General features: G+C 32.9%; 2 protein-coding genes across 3 annotated transcripts; both read left to right on the top strand.

Moving 5' to 3' along the window:
• Positions 1–7,964: 7,964 nt before the first annotated feature.
• Positions 7,965–13,073, top strand: LOC131630304 (ABC transporter B family member 4-like). The gene is made up of 12 exons (XM_058901092.1): positions 7,965–8,326; positions 8,406–8,460; positions 8,541–8,716; positions 8,823–9,044; positions 9,123–9,361; positions 9,449–9,974; positions 10,062–10,335; positions 10,434–11,305; positions 11,390–11,656; positions 11,770–12,033; positions 12,118–12,411; positions 12,550–13,073. The coding sequence occupies exons 1-12, from the start codon at positions 8,078–8,080 to the stop codon at positions 12,904–12,906; spliced, it is 3,795 nt and encodes a 1,264-aa protein (XP_058757075.1). The 5' UTR covers positions 7,965–8,077; the 3' UTR covers positions 12,907–13,073.
• A 761-nt stretch (positions 13,074–13,834) lies between these two features.
• Positions 13,835–15,158, top strand: LOC131630281 (mitotic-spindle organizing protein 1B-like). Of its 2 annotated transcripts, none has more exons than XM_058901076.1 (2): positions 13,835–14,156; positions 14,537–15,158. In XM_058901076.1, exon 2 carries the CDS (start codon positions 14,545–14,547, stop codon positions 14,758–14,760), a length of 216 nt encoding a protein of 71 aa, XP_058757059.1. In that variant the 5' UTR covers positions 13,835–14,156; positions 14,537–14,544; the 3' UTR covers positions 14,761–15,158. The 2 variants fall into 2 exon arrangements, with proteins under 2 accessions (XP_058757059.1, XP_058757063.1); XM_058901080.1 differs by lacking the exon at positions 13,835–14,156 and adding an exon at positions 14,163–14,441.
• The last annotated feature ends 3,236 nt before the right edge of the window (positions 15,159–18,394 follow it).

Below are 18,394 nucleotides of genomic sequence, written 5' to 3'. Positions count from 1 at the left end.
AGTAACTCAAAAAATATGAGATGTCAAAAATAAGACTATATAATATATATGCGTAAATACACTTTTAGTATTTGCGTTTTGATCAACTCACGAAATTGGTCTTGTCGTCCGTACCCCCAGTTTCCCCTTCAAAAACACTGATGTGGCAAAAAAGCACATACGTGGCAGTGTTTATTTGAAAAATCACATTTTAAAATTCAATCTCATATTTCATAAAATAAAACAACTGAAACAATTGAAAATTTTAATAACCCTAATTCCTAAATTGGTTCAAAAACGAGGTTCTCCCTCCTCGTCTCCTTCAGTTCCCATCATCTTCCTTGGTTCTCCAAGCCAAGCCATCTTCTTCATAAACGTTGTTCTCCTTTCTCGTCTCCTTCAGTTCTCATCATCTTCCTCGTTTTCTCCTACTCGTTTTCTCCATCTTCATCAATGTCGAATCATATTATATGTCGAGTAATAGATGTGCATCATGAAGTAGAGAACTTCGTTGCTTTTGTGATCTTGATTCTCCTCTCACTACTTCATGGACTACTAGAAATCATGGGCGGAGGTTTAATGGCTCTGGGTTATACAAGATAAATGGGGCTGTTAGTTTGTTTGTGAATGTGTTGTCTAGGAATCTGGGCATAGGTTTAATAATGTCAATCTTGTTTGTGAATGCAGTTGCGGGGAAGAAAGGGATGCAAATTCTTCAATTGGGACGATGAGGAAATGTTTGTGCGTGAAAAGAAGGTGATTTTGTCACTAATGAAGAGAATTGATGAACTTAAGAAGAAGAAGAATATTAACCTAAAACAAGATGAGATTTGAAAAAGAAGCTAAAGTTTTGCCAAGGATTGGTTGTTGCATCTGTTGTGGTCATTATGGGATTCTCTGAATTGTTACCTTGAAGAATTGAATGCTGGAGGCTGCTATTTACCTCTGCTGATTATATTTAGGTGTTATGTATATGAAGGATTGTTTAAATGTTCTTGTTAAGGTGTTATGTTTAGTAAGGATTGTTTAGATGTTATGTCTAAGAAGGATTGTTTAGATGTTTTTATTTAGGTGTTATGTTAAGGATTGCTTAGGTGTTACGTTTTGATGTTATTGTGTACTTATTCTTGTTTAGTAGTTGTTGAACTTCAATGACGTTTGAATGAAAATGAAAATTGAATCAATAAATTGTGTTGAACCAAACATGGATTAATTGAAACTAGTAATTGTCATTACAATTAAGCATAATTGTCAGTACATCTCCAAAATAATTGTCATTACATCACCAAAATAGTACCATAGTTATAGCAAAAAATACATATGTTTGTGGAACATACAATGACAACATATTTAACCTATAAATTGCATCCACCTAAAACAAAAAAGCAACTTTAGTTTAATCTGATTCTGAGATGGTTGTGTCTGTGGAGCTTGTGATCCTTGAGACACCATAACTGCATCCTCCTTTGCCTTTTGTTTCTTCTTTTTCTGTCCAAATGGTCCAATTGAACTAGCATCTACTTTTTTTTCCGGCTTGTTTCCTCCCTTTGGAATCTGCATGTCAGCAACACTTTTGCCTTTACAAGTCTTACTGTTATGTCCATACTTGTTAGAATGTGTGTGTTTCACTCTCTTCAACTGTCTTGGTAGTACACCAGCATTTCTTGGCTCATCATTGGACTTGTTCCTTAACTTTTTAGGGATTCCTGATGCCCTTCTCATAACTGGTGGATGGATGTGCTCACTACTTGTGACTGACCACATTCTTGGTCCATTTGATGGTAACACAATGTGAGAGTAAGATGATAGGCATTGTGATTTCCTACAAATAAATGAGATGTATAAAACAGTTAAACATTAAGTAAGTAGCAACAACCTTGTGCCAAATGCAGACAATAGCATGTGCCAAAAATAATTAAACATTAAAAAAATACGCATACTTATAGTAAGATGCCACATAACTTTCAACAGTCAATCCATTGTTCCAAATGCAGACAATAGCATGTGCACAAGGTATACCAGTTAGGTCCCACCTATGACAAGTACAAGACTTTTCTACCATATTCACAATATATGAATCAATCTCATTAGATACACTAAACTGAGTCATTTCCACATCACCATGCCAAATTTCCTTCCATCCCACTGTTGCTCTTTTGTTTTTTCTCTTCAATTATTGCCTAAATCTTAGAGCATATATCACCATTGTACCTTTCAAGCATTTGTCTTTGCTTCACAATCCACAATAGTATATGATGCTTGACACCCTTAAGTAAAGTGATTATTGGTTTCTCCATTATACCAAGTATTGCCCTATTAAAAGTTTCACACATGTTGCTGACCTGCAAATCACATTGAGTGTTAATGTTAAATTATGGTCTTATCCATTGTGTATGTTGAACCTTGGACATTTCAATGTATGCATCTCCATTTATGTCCTTCATTTTCTACATTGCATTGTTTCAATCTGGTACAGAAGTAGCTCTAGCAGCTTTCCACAAAAGTCCCTTCATGTATGCTTCTGGGATTCTCTTCTTCCAATTTCCATAAATATACTTAACACACAACCTGTGTTCCACATTCTCACCTAGTCTTTTAATAACATCCACAAGTCCCTGACAGATCATATAGAGTTATATATAAAAGTTATATGCAAGTAAAAATATAAGTAGTCACATAGAGTTATATTAACTAGTACCTTCATTCTCAACATTACTAACATCATCATTCAAAGGACCTTCATTATTGACATTTTCTTTCTCACCTATTACCTCCTCAATGACAACTTCTTCATCATTCCTAGAATCATCATCCAAAGGACCTTCATCGCCAAATTTAACTACATCTGGTATATCCACTTCATGTTCAACAAAAATGTATACTACACTAATACCCTTTTGAATATGCAACAAACTGCAAGAGGTCACCATCTGTGTTTAAAGGCTTAAGTCCACACTGAAATGATAACTTTGGATGCTGGTACCACAAACACTTGAACTTCGTATATCCAACACTAAGGACCAGACTTTTAATGTCCTTATAGTTCACAAAATCAACATCAACGTTGTAATCCATATCATAGACTATACCCTCCACATAACATTTGACAGGAAAACTTACAAATCTACCCCTAAGGTTAATACGTAGCTTCAACCTTTGTCTTGACTTGGACGACATAAAATTTTGTCAACAATAAAATTACCATCCAGAAAAAATAGACAATAGGCATGAAACCCTAATTTCTAATCATCTGCTTTGTTCAACATAATAGACATGAAACTCTAATCGCAAATCATCTACTTTGTTCAACTCAAAAGACATGAACCTTAAATTCTAAGACTTGTTACATACCTGAATGTGTATTTCGGGTTATGCTCTTCTCTTCCCTTGGCTGTCATGCTCTTCTCTTCACTTGAACTTGTTACAACGATTTAATAGAAGGAAGAAAGAAACTTGTTACAACGATTTTAAGAAAGTGTCTTTCTGGGTTTTATGGATCGTGTTTGTGAAATGTTAAAATGATTTAGGATATTTTAGAATGTATTTTAAGGATGTTTTAAGGTATCGATAAAATGTTAAAATGTTTTTGCCATAATTTAAAAAAATAATAATTCTGAATTTTAAAATGTGATTTTCCAAATAAGTACCGTCACATAAGCATTTTTTGTCACATCAGCATTTCTGAAAGGATAAATGGAGGTAAGGACCAATTTCGTTAATTTGAAAAAGGCATGACCAATTTTGTGAATTGATCAAAACACGAGGACTAAAAGTTTATTTAAAGCCTAATATATAAAGTGATGAGATGTCAAAAAGTTGATTTAAAGTTTAATTTAATAAATTATGAACATATTTTTTTATTGTCCAATCAGAAAAAAATATGGAGAAATTTTGGCTTAAAAAGAATTAAGATTCGAGTAACATTATTAATATCTTAACGATGGAATTGATATGTAGTGTGCAATTTCAAAATTTGATATATTCTAAATTCAAAGTTTTCAACTCATTCATTACACATCTCAAAAATTTAAAACTACCACTTACTATTTCGATTTTATTTTATTTTTTAAATTCATTAAATAACCAATATATTTTATTTAAGATTAAATATGCAACACACCTGGTAATATTAGAGAATTTTGATTTTAGTCTTTGGTAAATTTTTTTTTATAATTTCTAAATTCTTTCAAATACCTCCTTTACTGCCACATTGCAGCAAATATTTTTTCTTGCTGCCTACTTGACAGACAGTCTACGTGGTATTTTTAATTATTTTTTAAATTTGGGTGGATGTTTTTTTTTAATTTTAAGAAAAAGAAAAAATTTAAAAAAACATTTTTTTGGAATTTTTTTATATATAACTTTATTATTGTTTTTATTACGAGGAGTAAATCAAAATTCGCTAACATTACATGAATAAAATATGCTAACAGTAATAAAAAAATTTAAAAATCCACGTGGATTTAAAAAATAATTAAAAATTAAATTAAAATACCACGTGGACTGCTTCGTAGGCGGCAAAAGAGAATCTTTGCTGCAATGTGGCAGTCAAAGAGGTCTTTAAAAGAATCTGAAAATTGCAAGGGGGAGATTGTAAAAAAAAAATACCAGAGCTAAAATCAAAATTCGCTAATATTACAGTGTTGTTGTATATTTAACTCTTTTATCTATTATACATTTTAAATATATTTATTATTCAATAAATTTGAATATACTAATTGAGAAAACATTTTCATATATGTGACAAAAATAATACTATGTGCGTTATAAAATGATGAGATGTCAAAAAAAATTGATTTAGAGTCTCTTTTAATATATTATTCAAATGATATTAAAATAATTTTGAGTCAATAAAAACCAAATAAAATAGTCATATTACATCAAGAGCTTTAAATGTGTGAGTAATTGATAAAACTTTTTCATATTTTTACAATAATCACACCAAAAAATAAAAATGAAAAAAGAGGTGCCAATTCATGTGGCAAAAATAAGACTACGAAACTTATAAAATAACGAGACATCGTAAAATTGATTTGAAGTCTTTTTTATGAAATTGTATTCTTTCGGGTTTTATTTATAAGAAAAAAAATTATTTTTTAGATATATTGAATAATTAATGTATTTAGACAATATATGAGTCAGATACATTATCTTTTTAATGAACTTAAAAAATAATTTTTTTCTTATAAATATGATCAGGGGAAGTAGTGGATTACTAATACTAGTTTATAGTTATCTAAAATCTTTCGCTAAAGGTTACAATAAATATTGTATAAAAAAATATTTCTTTTAATTTTATTTATAAAAGATATTTTAAATTTATTGAATAATTAATTTATCTCATCGACTATATACATTAATTATTCAATAAACCTAAAAAATAAATTGTAATCGGAGTATATAAGTAGTTATTTGATTTGTTCATATTATTTGTTAGAGTTCATATACATCTTTATCATTTGTTTGTTAAACAAATTTGGTGCCTACCTCAAATTTATACATAGCAAATAGGGACCAATTTTAAAACTTTTGGGTTAAATTTTAAAGTTTTAAAACTTTTGGGTTAAATTTTGGGTTAAATTTAAAATATAGGGACCAATTTGTAATTGTTGAAAATTTCAAGGGATCAATTTGTAAAATTTTAAAAATTATTAAGACTTATTTATAATTTTTTGAAAATTTTGGGGATGAATTAAAAATTTTCATAACATATTAGGACCAGCTTAAAAAATTTGAAAAATAAATAAATAATTTAACATACAAATTACGGAGCAATTTCAAATTCTTGACTTTTTGATGTCATTTGAAATTCTCTAAATTTAACTTGAATAAAATATTTTATAAATTTATATCATTTTAACAATTCTTCATATTTGTTATCCAAAATAATAGATTTTGATCAAGGCATTTTAAATTCTCTCAAAAAATTATTTTTCCTCATTAAAATATTTCATCCAAACACACTCTTAAGTTAGTCCCATATGTTCAAAATTTCATTAGGATTAACATTTTGATCTCTTGCAAAATTTAATTTGGCCATGTTTGTCTCAAACAATCAATCATATATTATAGTACAATCAAGATTCATGCCTACTCTTGAATTTACACAATAGCGGTCAACATGACATTTCCTTCTACTTTATTTAGTTTGTCTTTTGGATTTGATGGCATCATCATATATTTTATTTTTAAGTTGTAATTGTCGATACAACGATCTTTTCAATATATGATGATCGTATGAGACTAACATGGCCGAACGTATTGTTAATAATTATAAAATAATGAAAAATTGTATTAATATAAGTATTACTTATAAGATAAATAAACAAAAAATACATTGATATAATAGTAGAGCAAACCCCACATATACTAGGGGGTCCTTGGTTCAACTCTTGTTTGGTGTAAAATTTTGACAAAAAAAATTGAGATGTCAGAAATAAGACTATATAATATATAAAAGAAATGCTAACGAGAAAATTGAGATGTCAGAAATAAGACTATATAATATATAAAAGAAATGCTAACGAGTATCACACTCTCACGGATACAGGTTAAGAGTTTTAAAAATGTATGTTTTGTTAAAAATATTTGTATTAAATATATTAAAAATAGAAATAGTTAACTTCTTTGAGGGAGAAAAATGTATGTTTCATTGAAAAAACTTGTATTCAATGCATTAAAAATTAATTTAAAGTGACCCAATATATATAGTGATGAGAATTCAAATCAGTTTTACGCCATCTCATTATTTTATAAGTTTAGTAGTCTTATTTTTACCGCTGGCACCTCTATTTTCATTCATTTTTATATTTTGGTGTGATTATTGTAGGCATAAAAATATGAAAAAGTTTTATCAATTACTCACACATTTAAAGCTCTTGATGTAATATGACAATTTTATTATTAAAGTTATTTTAATATGATTTGAATAATTTATTAAAAGAGACTCCAAATCAATTTTTTTACATCTCATCGTTTTATGAAGCACATAGTATTATTTTTGTCACATATAGAAATTTATGTCAATTAAATAGTTAATATGTGAATAATTAATTGAATAATAATTAATATATTTAGATTCATTGAATAATTAATATATGTATTATATATAATAGATAAAACATATTAATTATTCAATAAATTTAAAAAGTTAAATATGACGGGAAAATAATAGTCAAGTGGTAGTTTTAAATTTTTAAGATGTGTAACATGAATGAGTTGAAAACTTTGAATTTAGAATATATCAAATTTTGAAATTATGCACTATTTCCTAAAATATAAGAGAGAGAAAATTTTTCAAAGTAAAATTAATTACTTTTTCTACAATTATAGTAGTAGTTTATAATTACTTAAAATGTTTCGTTAAAGGTTGTAATAAATTTCGTATAAAAACTTATACTTTTTTATTTAATTTATACCAGATGATTTAATTTTTAAATTTATTAAATAAATAATTTATCTGGACTATTAATTGACTATATACATTGATTATTCGATAAATCTAAAAAGTAAATTGTAATCGGACATAGTATATAACAGTTATTTGATAAATTTCTTCATATTATTTGTTAGAGTTCGTATACATCTTTACCATTTGTTAAACAAATTTGGTGCTTACCTCAAATTTATACATAGCAAACAGGTATGTTCTTTCATCACAAAATAATTAGGACATAATATATGAACTATTGAATCGATATCTATCGTGTTTGAAGAGTAAAGTTTAGTTTCATTGTATAGTCAAACATATGCAATAAAACCATTGATGTAATCCATTGAAATTTCATTTATAGGGAAATAGAGTATTTATTTGCTAAGGTTGACGCTGATAAAACTCTTGTGTCCTATTGTATATTTTTATCATAGGGCTCTTGCATTCGTAATATGCTACACTTACCTATCTTGCCCTATAAAATGATACATCAATTTTGCTACCATCATGCGGTCCCATAGAGATTCATTTTTTTGAGCTGAATATTGCGTTTATCACTTCAATGCAATGTTGTTTAATTAATAATGTCTGTTTCATAGCTTGGCAACATTAATAACACCAAATAAATGTTTCTCAGTTCCTGCTGGTTCTGAAAATCTTCAAGAAATGGCTGACATGCATGAAGAAAAAGAATCCAACAAGAAGGAGGTGATGGATCAAAGAATCAAGACAGTGCCGTTTTACAAGCTTTTCTCGTTTGCGGATTCTTTGGATTATTTTCTTATGATTGTTGGAACTGTAAGTGCTGTTGCGAATGGAGTCTCTACGCCTTTGATGACTATAATTATTGGAGATGCTGTTGATGCTTTCGGAGGAAATGCTAACAATAAACAAGTAGTTCATCAAGTTTCAAAGGTAAGATTTGGAGTTTGTTTCAAATTCTTTGATTTTCATGTCATAATTCACTGTGGTTTGGTTCGTTTCGCGCTCTCAGGTGTCTCTCAACTTTGCAATCACGGGTGCATGCGCCTTTTTAGCAGTGTTTCTGCGTAAGTATGCCGAATGAATTAGCTTACTGTAATTCAAGTTAATATGATTAGAAAATTTGCAAATGTGATTTATGTTGCAGAGGTGGCTTGTTGGATGATCACGGCCGCGAGACAGACTGCGAGAATAAGGGCCTTATATCTCAAAGCGATTTTAAGACAGGATATCGGTTTCTTTGACAAGGAAACAAACAGTGGTGAGGTTGTTGGAAGAATGTCAGGTGACACGGTTCTTATTCAAGAAGCCATGGGAGATAAGGTATTATTAATACAGCATCATTTCATTTGATCTAACTATTATGATAACAAAATTTGAAGATGATAATAACTTACTCGTCCGATTTCGGGTGATAACTTCTTCTCAGGTAGCAAAATTCATACAACATATGTCGTGTTTTTTAGGAAGTTTAGTGGTGGCATTCGTCAAGGGTTGGCTGCTAACCCTTGTCCTTTTATCAACTCTTCCTCTTCTTATCCTCTCTGGTTCAATAATGAGCTGTACTTTTGCAAAGATGGCATCTCGTGGACAAGCTGCTTATTCCGAAGCAGCAACTATTGTAGAGCGGAAAATCAGTTCAATTCGAACGGTATATGCATGTCATTTTTTCTTTCTTTTTCATGTTTCAGACTAAGGATACACAATAGAGTTTCTCCAATGGGTGCAGGTTGCGTCATTTACCGGCGAGAAGCAAGCTATAGCTCAATACAATCAATCGTTAACTAAAGCTTACAAAATTGGAGTACAAGAGGGATTGGCGATTGGTTTAGGCCTTGGTACGGTTCGTTTATTTGTTTATTGCACTTATATTTTGACGGTATGGTTTGGAGGAAAGATGGTAGTGGAGAAAGGTTATACTGGAGGTGAAGTCATAAGTGTATTTTTCGCTATACTAACAGGTTCCCTGTAAGTCAAGTTAAATTAGTTTCTTCAAGAAAATTAAATTTTCATACATAAATACATCACTTTTTATGAACTAATTCTGATTTATAGGACTCTGGGACAGGCAGCTCCATGCTTAACTTCATTTGCTGCTGGACAAGCTGCAGCGTTAAAGATGTTTGAAACGATTAAAAGGAAGCCAGAGATCGATGCTTATGATACTACTGGGACAAAGCTCGATGACATTCGCGGAGACATAGAGGTTAGGGAGGTTTGCTTTAGTTATCCTACAAGACCAAATGAAATTATATTGAATGCATTTTCTATGTCAATATCAAGTGGCACTACCGCGGCTTTGGTCGGGCAAAGTGGAAGTGGGAAATCAACCGTTATTAGTTTGATAGAGAGATTTTATGATCCACAAGGTGGTCAAATTCTCATTGACGGTATCGACCTTAGAGAATTCCAACTGAAATGGATCAGACGGAAAATAGGTCTAGTCAGTCAGGAACCGGTTCTTTTTAGTTGTAGCATTAAAGAGAATATTGCCTATGGTAAGGATGCAGCAACCGATGAAGAAATCAGAGATGCGGCAGAACTTGCTAATGCTGCTAATTTCATTGATAAATTTCCTCATGTGAGATCTCAACTTCAGTTTTGAATTATCCAATACTGAAGATTATTTTATAGTGTATGTTTTTTTCATTAAATATTTTTAATTTAGGGTCTTGAGACGATGGTCGGCGAGCATGGAGCTCAACTTTCTGGAGGCCAAAAGCAAAGAATTGCTATAGCAAGAGCAATTCTCAAAGATCCAAGAATTCTACTACTTGATGAAGCCACAAGTGCACTTGATGCAGAATCTGAAAGAGTGGTACAAGAGACACTAGACAAAATTATGATAAACCGAACAACCATCATCGTAGCACATCGCCTTAGCACAATACGGAATGCTGATATCATCGCTGTTATTCATCAAGGAAAAGTAGTAGAAAAAGGTATACATAGATAGATACATAGTTACTTACATGCACGCACTCACGCATACTAAGTACGGCGCAATGGAGCATTCTTATATCTTCTAACTAATTAACAGGTACACATGCTGAGCTCACTAAGGATCCTGATGGAGCTTATAGTCAACTTATTAGGTTGCAAGATATTAAAAGGGATCCATCAGATAAATATGGTGCTAATGACTCAGATAAGTTAGAAAATTTTGTAGATTCTGGAAGAGTGTCAAGTCAACGGTCTTTAAGCCGCGGATCATCTGAGATTGGACGCAGCAGTCGCCATTCATTCAGAGTAACAACTTCTATACCTCCCACACTAGTAGGTGGATCTGAACTTGTTTCTTCAGAGGAAACAACATCGCCAAAAAGTAAAACTCAAAATGTCCCATACCTCCGCCTGGCTTATCTTAACAAGCCTGAAATCCCAGCGTTACTCATGGGGACAATAGCAGCAGCTGTAACTGGAGCAATGCTACCAATTCTAGGACTTCTAGTCTCCAAAATGATACATACATTCTTTGAGCCTGCAGATAAACTTCGTAAAGACTCGAAGTTTTGGGTTTTAATATTCGTTTCCCTTAGCGTGGTATCGTTCACTTTTCATCCAATAAGGTCATACTTTTTTGCCGTAGCTGGTTCTAAGTTGATAAAAAGGATCCGGTTAATGTGCTTCGAGAAAATAATTCACATGGAAATAGGCTGGTTTGATAAAACTGAGAATTCAACTGGTGCACTTGGTGCAAGGCTTTCAACTGATGTTGCTTCGATTCGAACTTTGGTTTGCGATGCGCTCGGTTTGATGGTTCAAGATATTTCAACAGTTATTACAGCTTTGGTAATTTCCTTTGAAGCAAGTTGGCAGCTTTCTCTCATCATTCTTGCTTTAATACCTATACTATTAATAAGTGGACATTGGCAAAAGAAGTACATGCAAGGATTTAACACAGATGCAAAGGTCTGCGCCTTTTACATATATAGTTAGTACTAATATCTGTTTGATTTGACATCGTCTTACTATGACCTATATATGTTTTGACAGAAACTATATGAGGAAGCAAGTCAAGTAGCGAACGATGCAGTAGGAAATATCAGAACAGTTTCTGCTTTCTGTGCCGAAGATAAGGTGATGGAGTTATACCAGAAGAAATGTGTAGTACCAGTACAAACAGGAAAAAGGCAAGGTTTAGTCAGTGGAACTGGTTTTGGCTTAGCCATTTTCCTTTTCTTCAGTTTCTATGCATGCAGTTTTTATGCCGGCGCCCAACTTGTTGCAAAGGGCAAAACATCAATGTCAGAAGTTTTTCAAGTATGTTATTGTCCCAATCTGGAGCCCTTTTTAGATTCTTTTGTTGAAGTCAATTTTTTTGCCACACTTTACTTACCTTCCGCTTTAAGTTACTTACAAACCTAATTTTGCAGGTATTTTACTCTCTCACAATGGCAGCCACCGCGTTATCTCAATCCAGTTTCATGGCTCCAGGAGCTAGTAAAGCAAAATGTTCTGTTGATTCAGTATTTGCTATTCTTGATCAAAAATCAGAAATAGACCCTAGTGACGAATCAGGAATGATACTGGAAGATGTGAAGGGAGAGATCGAGTTCCATCATGTCACTTTCAAGTATCCAACTAGACCTGATGTTCATATATTCAAAAATCTTTCCTTAATCATTCATTCAGGACAGGTAACTTCAAAATTATAATCTATCAAAAACAGTTCATCTAGGCCTTTGTTATAGAGAAGCTTAAAGTTTGGTTGTTTCAATCAGACAGTTGCATTGGTTGGAGAAAGTGGAAGTGGAAAGTCAACTTTGATATCTTTGTTGCAAAGATTTTACAATCCAGATTCCGGTCAGATAAAGCTGGATGGAACAGAAATTCAAAAGCTACAACTTAAATGGTTTAGGCAACAAATGGGCCTAGTAAGCCAAGAGCCTGTTCTGTTCAATGATACCATCAGAGCCAACATTTCCTTTGGAAAAGGTGGAAATGCATCTGAGGCTGAAATTATCGCTGCAGCAGAACTGGCAAATGCTCATAAGTTCATTAGCAGCTTGCAGCAGGTAAATACAGTCTGTTTATGAATCACGGACGCACAGACATATACACAATACTGACACCGATTCGTAGACACTTGTAATAATTTAAGAAAAACTAGTTGCAGCATGACTTATTGAATTCTAAAAAAACAACATATGCAGGGGTATGATACAATAGTAGGGGAGAGAGGAATACAACTATCTGGAGGACAGAAGCAACGTGTGGCAATTGCAAGAGCCATAGTTAACAGTCCGAGAATATTACTACTAGATGAAGCCACAAGTGCACTTGATGCTGAGTCTGAAAAAATGGTTCAAGATTCACTAGATAGAGTGAGGATGGACAGAACAACCATTGTGGTGGCTCATAGATTATCTACCATAAAAGATGCAAATTCAATTGCAGTTGTTAAAAATGGAGTTATTGAAGAGAAAGGAAAACATGACGCGTTGATTAACATGGGTGGTACCTATGCTTCTTTAGTAGCACTACACACAAATAGTACTGCTTCATCTTAAGATTCTTTAAACTTGTTGTAGCTATTTCCTCATGGTTTCATAATGCTTGAGGCTATAGGGGATGCAATGCACTTAGTTGTGGTCATGTTGGTCTTATTAAAGAGATCTCTAATGTACTTACTCTGAGATAAGGAGAGGTTTAACTTGGTGATAAGTTATTGAATGAATTCTTTGGATGTGACAGCGATGATTATATCATCAACATAGACGAGCACAAGGATATACACCTAAGAAAAGGTCGTTGAAATCGAGTGTATCCGTGAAAATGGAGGCCACTTCCTATTCTAAGCAAAATTTATAGAGCATTCACTAATCGGAAATTGACATGTATGGGCTTTAATGCATTAGTAACTAATGATTAGTTGTGGGCTTTGTAGTCAGAGATTTAGTTCAAGACTACTAATAATTCGAGTAAGACCCGATTCATATATACTACATAAAGATTCGAGTTGGAAGACACTTTTTACTTAACCACAATTCTGAGACAATTTTTAAATTTAAGTGGGAGATTATTGTTATTTGTATGTGAATCGAAAACATTCTAAAATGATTTAGTTTTCACACTTTCGTGACTCGGCATATTTCTTTCCAAGATGTTTTAGCTTTAGAAAATAAGTTTTTTTTTAACATTTTTAAAATTAATTTTCATAAAAATGTTTTTTAAAATTTTATAAGTTTTTTTAATTCATTTTTTTAAAATTGAAAAAATAATTTTAACATTCTATAATATAAACATTGAATATTTCAAATATGTATCACTTTTTAAACATAAATTCTTTAAAAAAAATTCTTCAAATTCAATGTTACATTACATCACTTTTTATTTTAAATTAATTTATACAAAAGTACCAATATCTATCAAATCTTATATCTCAAAGATACAAGAATTTTCAATAATAAAATATGAAAAAAATTAAATGATTAAAATTAACTGAAAATCCCGATTGGAATCGATAACCTTTTTCATTCAACTATCATCCGGTTCAAAGAAAATAAAATTTGCAAATTTTCATTTTTGAGTTTTTCCTCTTTTCCCAAAATTTTAGCTGAATTTGACCTAAATTTCGTTTCTTCTTCTCACTGAACATTCCGGCAAACCCTCCACCGTCACGCCGTTCTCCTCCGGCACGTCAACGTCCCTCATTTCCGGCTCACCTCTTCTTCGTTTCATCTGCTTCACAGTTCGCATAGGTTCTTTTTCTGCACGTCCCTCCGCCACACCGAAACATCCTTCACCTTCGCAAGAACAGGTTTGTCAATTGATCCTTCTTCGCTTCGAACAAGATTCCCCTTGCTTCTTTATGTTTCAATTCGTATTTTTGTTAGAATTGTTACCGATGAGTTTCAATCGCAAGAAGTAGTTTAGAACAAGGTTTTAAAAAACGGTCCGACGACCGCGATAAAGGTATCGGCAGGTGTCGATTGTGGATGCCGTCATTCGCAGTTTTTGTGTTAAGAATAAATTGTGGTTAATTTTCACCGAGACGACCGAAATTAGTGTTGCCACATACCGGAATCGCGAAAGTATTTACGCGGTAATTATTTAAAACATTGGTTTAGTCTAGAGGGAAACTTTGACATGTATTTAGTTGTTTTCACTTTTTATTAAGCATGTCTTTATTCACTCCAGCTTTAAGCATGGATCCAGAAGCTGCGAGAAGTGCACGAGAATCTTTGGACCTGGCATTTCACATGTCCAATATACTCGACACGGGTTTAGACCGTCATGCGCTTTCTATTCTCATTGCTCTCTGTGATCTCGGGGTCAATCCTGAAGCACTTGCTGCTATTGTCAAGGAACTTAGAAAGGAGAGGCTCCAAGTGTCATCATTGCGTCCTACACCTCCTTCTTAATGCTGCATGTGTTTTGTTAGTCCTCTCTCCGAAATTGTTTTGTGGAAGGTATTTTTTATGCTTACATTTGAATTATTGTGTTGTATGGAAAGGGGGATACACGAATCAAAAAGGTTGGTTTATCAAGAAATGTTGATTGTTTTGGGAGCATTGTAGATAACCGGAACAATGGAAGAATAGTTCAGGTGTATAAGATTTCTGCCTCATAGAAGTACTTGTTGTGTTTTGTTCTTTTTGTTACTTGAAGACTGTTTGTTTATAAAAGCTATTGTCTAACTTTATTGTAAGATTGGTTTATCTTGGAAGCAATATGTGTTTTAGTAAGGTTTCCTAGTAATGAGGTGCCTGCCAAATGTATTTTTTTTTACATCTATGAAACGAGGAATTCCTTCCTTTCTTGTTTTATGTGACTTGCGTACAATTCATATATTTTATCAAACTGTCACGTTCAGAGGTATTTTTGTTTGTTTCCTGCATTTTTGTAAGCTCAAATCAAGCTTGAAGGTTCCTAGCTTTATGAGACTTGCCTATTATTCTTATGTTTAGGTTCAATGACCTTTGATTTTAACTTTTAGTTCATATATTACATGTTATGTTTTTAAGGATTTGTATACTTTGGTTTCATGTCTTAGTGTATGGATCATAATGTCTGCATCTTTTACTTCATATCAAAGTAGTCAATATTGGCCAATAATGGCACTATAGCGGAGCGGAGGCAAAGAATGCTATAGGGATGTCAACTTGCCTCCGTTAGTGGGGATCCATGTGGGGATTCTCCGTTTGGGGCCTCAAAGACGGGGAATTTTCTCCCCACGGGGACGGGGATGAGGAACAAAGTCTCCCCGAAGGCACTTCGGGGACGGGGGTGGCGTAAATATCCCCCGCCCCGTGGAGTCCCCGCCCCGCCTAAAATAACGCCTAAAATAGCATAATGTCCTTAATTTATGTATAATTTTAAATTATTATGTAAGTTTATTTTTCATTTCATATAATTAATCTTATACACAAATTTAAAATATATATGTATTGTTAGTAAAAGAGTGGGATCTAAATTATTATTTCAATATTTTTTTAGTTTGAAATTTTTGTGGTAATGACACTCAATATTATAGATTAAATATTGTTAAAGCAATATATTTATCATAAAGGAATAATTTTTAAATTTTTGTGGTTAGTTTTTAAAGCTTTTACTATTAATTTGATTTAAAATAATAAATAAAAAATCATGTTTATGGATCTCCCCATGAACCTTGGAGATCCGTGGGGACCCGCGGGGACGGGGATGGGGGAGAAAATCCCCTGTAGCGGGGACCCGAAGCGGGGATGGGGAATAAATTCGAGGGTGGGGATTGTGATGAGAATGTATCCCCCATTTCCGCCCCGCCCCATTGACATCCCTACCTATAGCGGGTGCTTTAGGGTAAATAGTGGGATAGCATAACGGTTTCTAGCCCGCTATCCTTTTTCCTTTTGGAAAACCAAAATTACCCCTTAAATTTAAAATGGTTTAAGGGTAATTTTGGGTTTTTCAATCAAATTTGATTTGAAACTCCTCTCTGATCTCTCTCTGCACTTTTTTCTTTCATCGTTTTTCCCTCTCAGACACACTATCCTCCCTCTGCCCCATCATTTCATTATTTGATTTATGAAGGTTTTATTGGTTTTGAGTTATTTGTTTTATTTTACATTCAATATATATTTATAATTATTTGATGTAATTTGTCCAAATAATCAAATAGCGGTTACTTTTACATTAAATATATATTTATAATGATTCAATGTAATTTGTCCAAACTTTTGGTCATGGTCGCTCTGCTCCGCTATTCGGGATTGACTACTCAGAGCTCTAATGTATTTCTGTTTCACATTGAAAGTGCATTTTATTAACTACTCAGGGCTCTAATTACCAGGATAACCCCATGGATGGTAAGAAAATTAGATCCTGTGAGGAATTTATCAAATGTATCTGTTGTAGTAACTTGATGTCATCTAAAATCTCAATATTCTGCAAAAGAATTGAATGTCTTAGGAAGGGCACAAGCTATACCTATTTGCTTCAACCTTCTACTTCCTTTTTTTCTATTGCTAAAGTTTTTCCTCAATTCTTTTTCCAAGGGATATGTAACTTGGCCTAAGGATAAAAAATTTTATGATCAACACAAGGATAATCACTACTCCATTCCAAACCACCTGCACAAATCTGTTAAAACTTCCATAACCACTTTTTTAGGATGTGTTAAGATCCCATCATAAGATTGTGTTTGTTGTTATTAGGAAACCAAGTGAATTTTACTCTTTTTTAACATTATAGTGGGTTTAGTGGTGTAAACACATGATGATGGTTTATCACACCTCAAACTTGCTTATTATTTACTTTTGAAAAAACAGCACTGGATAGAGAAACATGGTCCTACCTATATTGAGCATCAAATAATCAACCACTAAACTATCATCAATGGGTAACTAAAAACTCCCAAATCACTTGATCAGGTCAACTGCTTAGCTTCAAATCCACAATCCACTAGTGTATCTTTATGTCAAGCTCATACCATAGCTAGCTTAATTTCCAAATAAAGTACATTTTCATCAACTCAATTAATAAAACTAGAAAACTTTCAAACCTACACATTTAGCCTAGCATTTGCCATGCCTCTTTGTTATGCACAACGTATATCAAAGTTTGATGGCCTAAGTTTATGCTTGCGGTACCTACATGATAGGTATATGTATTCGGCAAGTAATAAGAATTGTTTAAAAAGAAGAGTGCAGAGTGAAAAATACCATATAAGGTAATAACTTTTCGAATGAAGAACTATGATTTCCTAACGCAAGTACAACAATTTCATGCCTATTTTTAGCTAGTGAGATCCGTATAAAATTGATCGAGATAGCTATTGTGCCAAACATTCCAAATTTCAAAGAAGTAGAAAAACATTTGTAGTTTTTTTTTATAAACTGGATATTCTATGTGGGGCGCAATTGAAGAGACTAATTTAGGGGTGGCACGGATCTGGTCCGTTGGACATGTCCGTTTTACCAGCACTTTAGTGCGGGGCGGACAAAGGGTTTAGGCCTTTACCCTTTAATGTGTCCGTCCCGTTTTCAACGCGAATTTTTGCGGGCATGTGCATTTACATAGATTTTTACATTTTTAGGCTTAAAAGATGTCGTGTTCACATTCTTAACTATTCTCGCCTCGCACCATTTTTTTCGGACTTTTGCGGGACGGATCTAAATGGGACGGGCATGTCCTTTTGCCACCCCTAAATTAATTCCTTGAGTTTTGTAGGATCATAATAGGCGGCAAACTCTCCCTAAGAACTCTGATTAAGCTGAAAGATTTCAATATCGGGATTGAGCAAACCAAAATCTCACTCTTCCTCTCCTATTAATCCGATTTATGACTCTAATACTATTAGTTATTGTGTAGTCCGCATAGCGACAAGAACAACAACGAACAGTCCAAGAAGATTTCAATTCAAGGATCCACACTGCTAAGTCAGATATGTACTATGCTACACTAATGATATTAATTGTTGAGAGTAAAAATAGACTAATGATCACATAAAGATTAGAATACCACATCTCCACCAAAAAAAAAATATTTTAAACCATTAGATATTAGCTTCATCTT

This window comes from Vicia villosa, linkage group LG1 (genome assembly GCF_029867415.1).
Source record: "Vicia villosa cultivar HV-30 ecotype Madison, WI linkage group LG1, Vvil1.0, whole genome shotgun sequence".
NCBI lineage: Eukaryota > Viridiplantae > Streptophyta > Magnoliopsida > Fabales > Fabaceae > Vicia > Vicia villosa.
The sequence above is the reverse complement of the archived record's forward strand: the minus strand, read 5'-3'. Positions and strand labels throughout refer to the sequence as shown.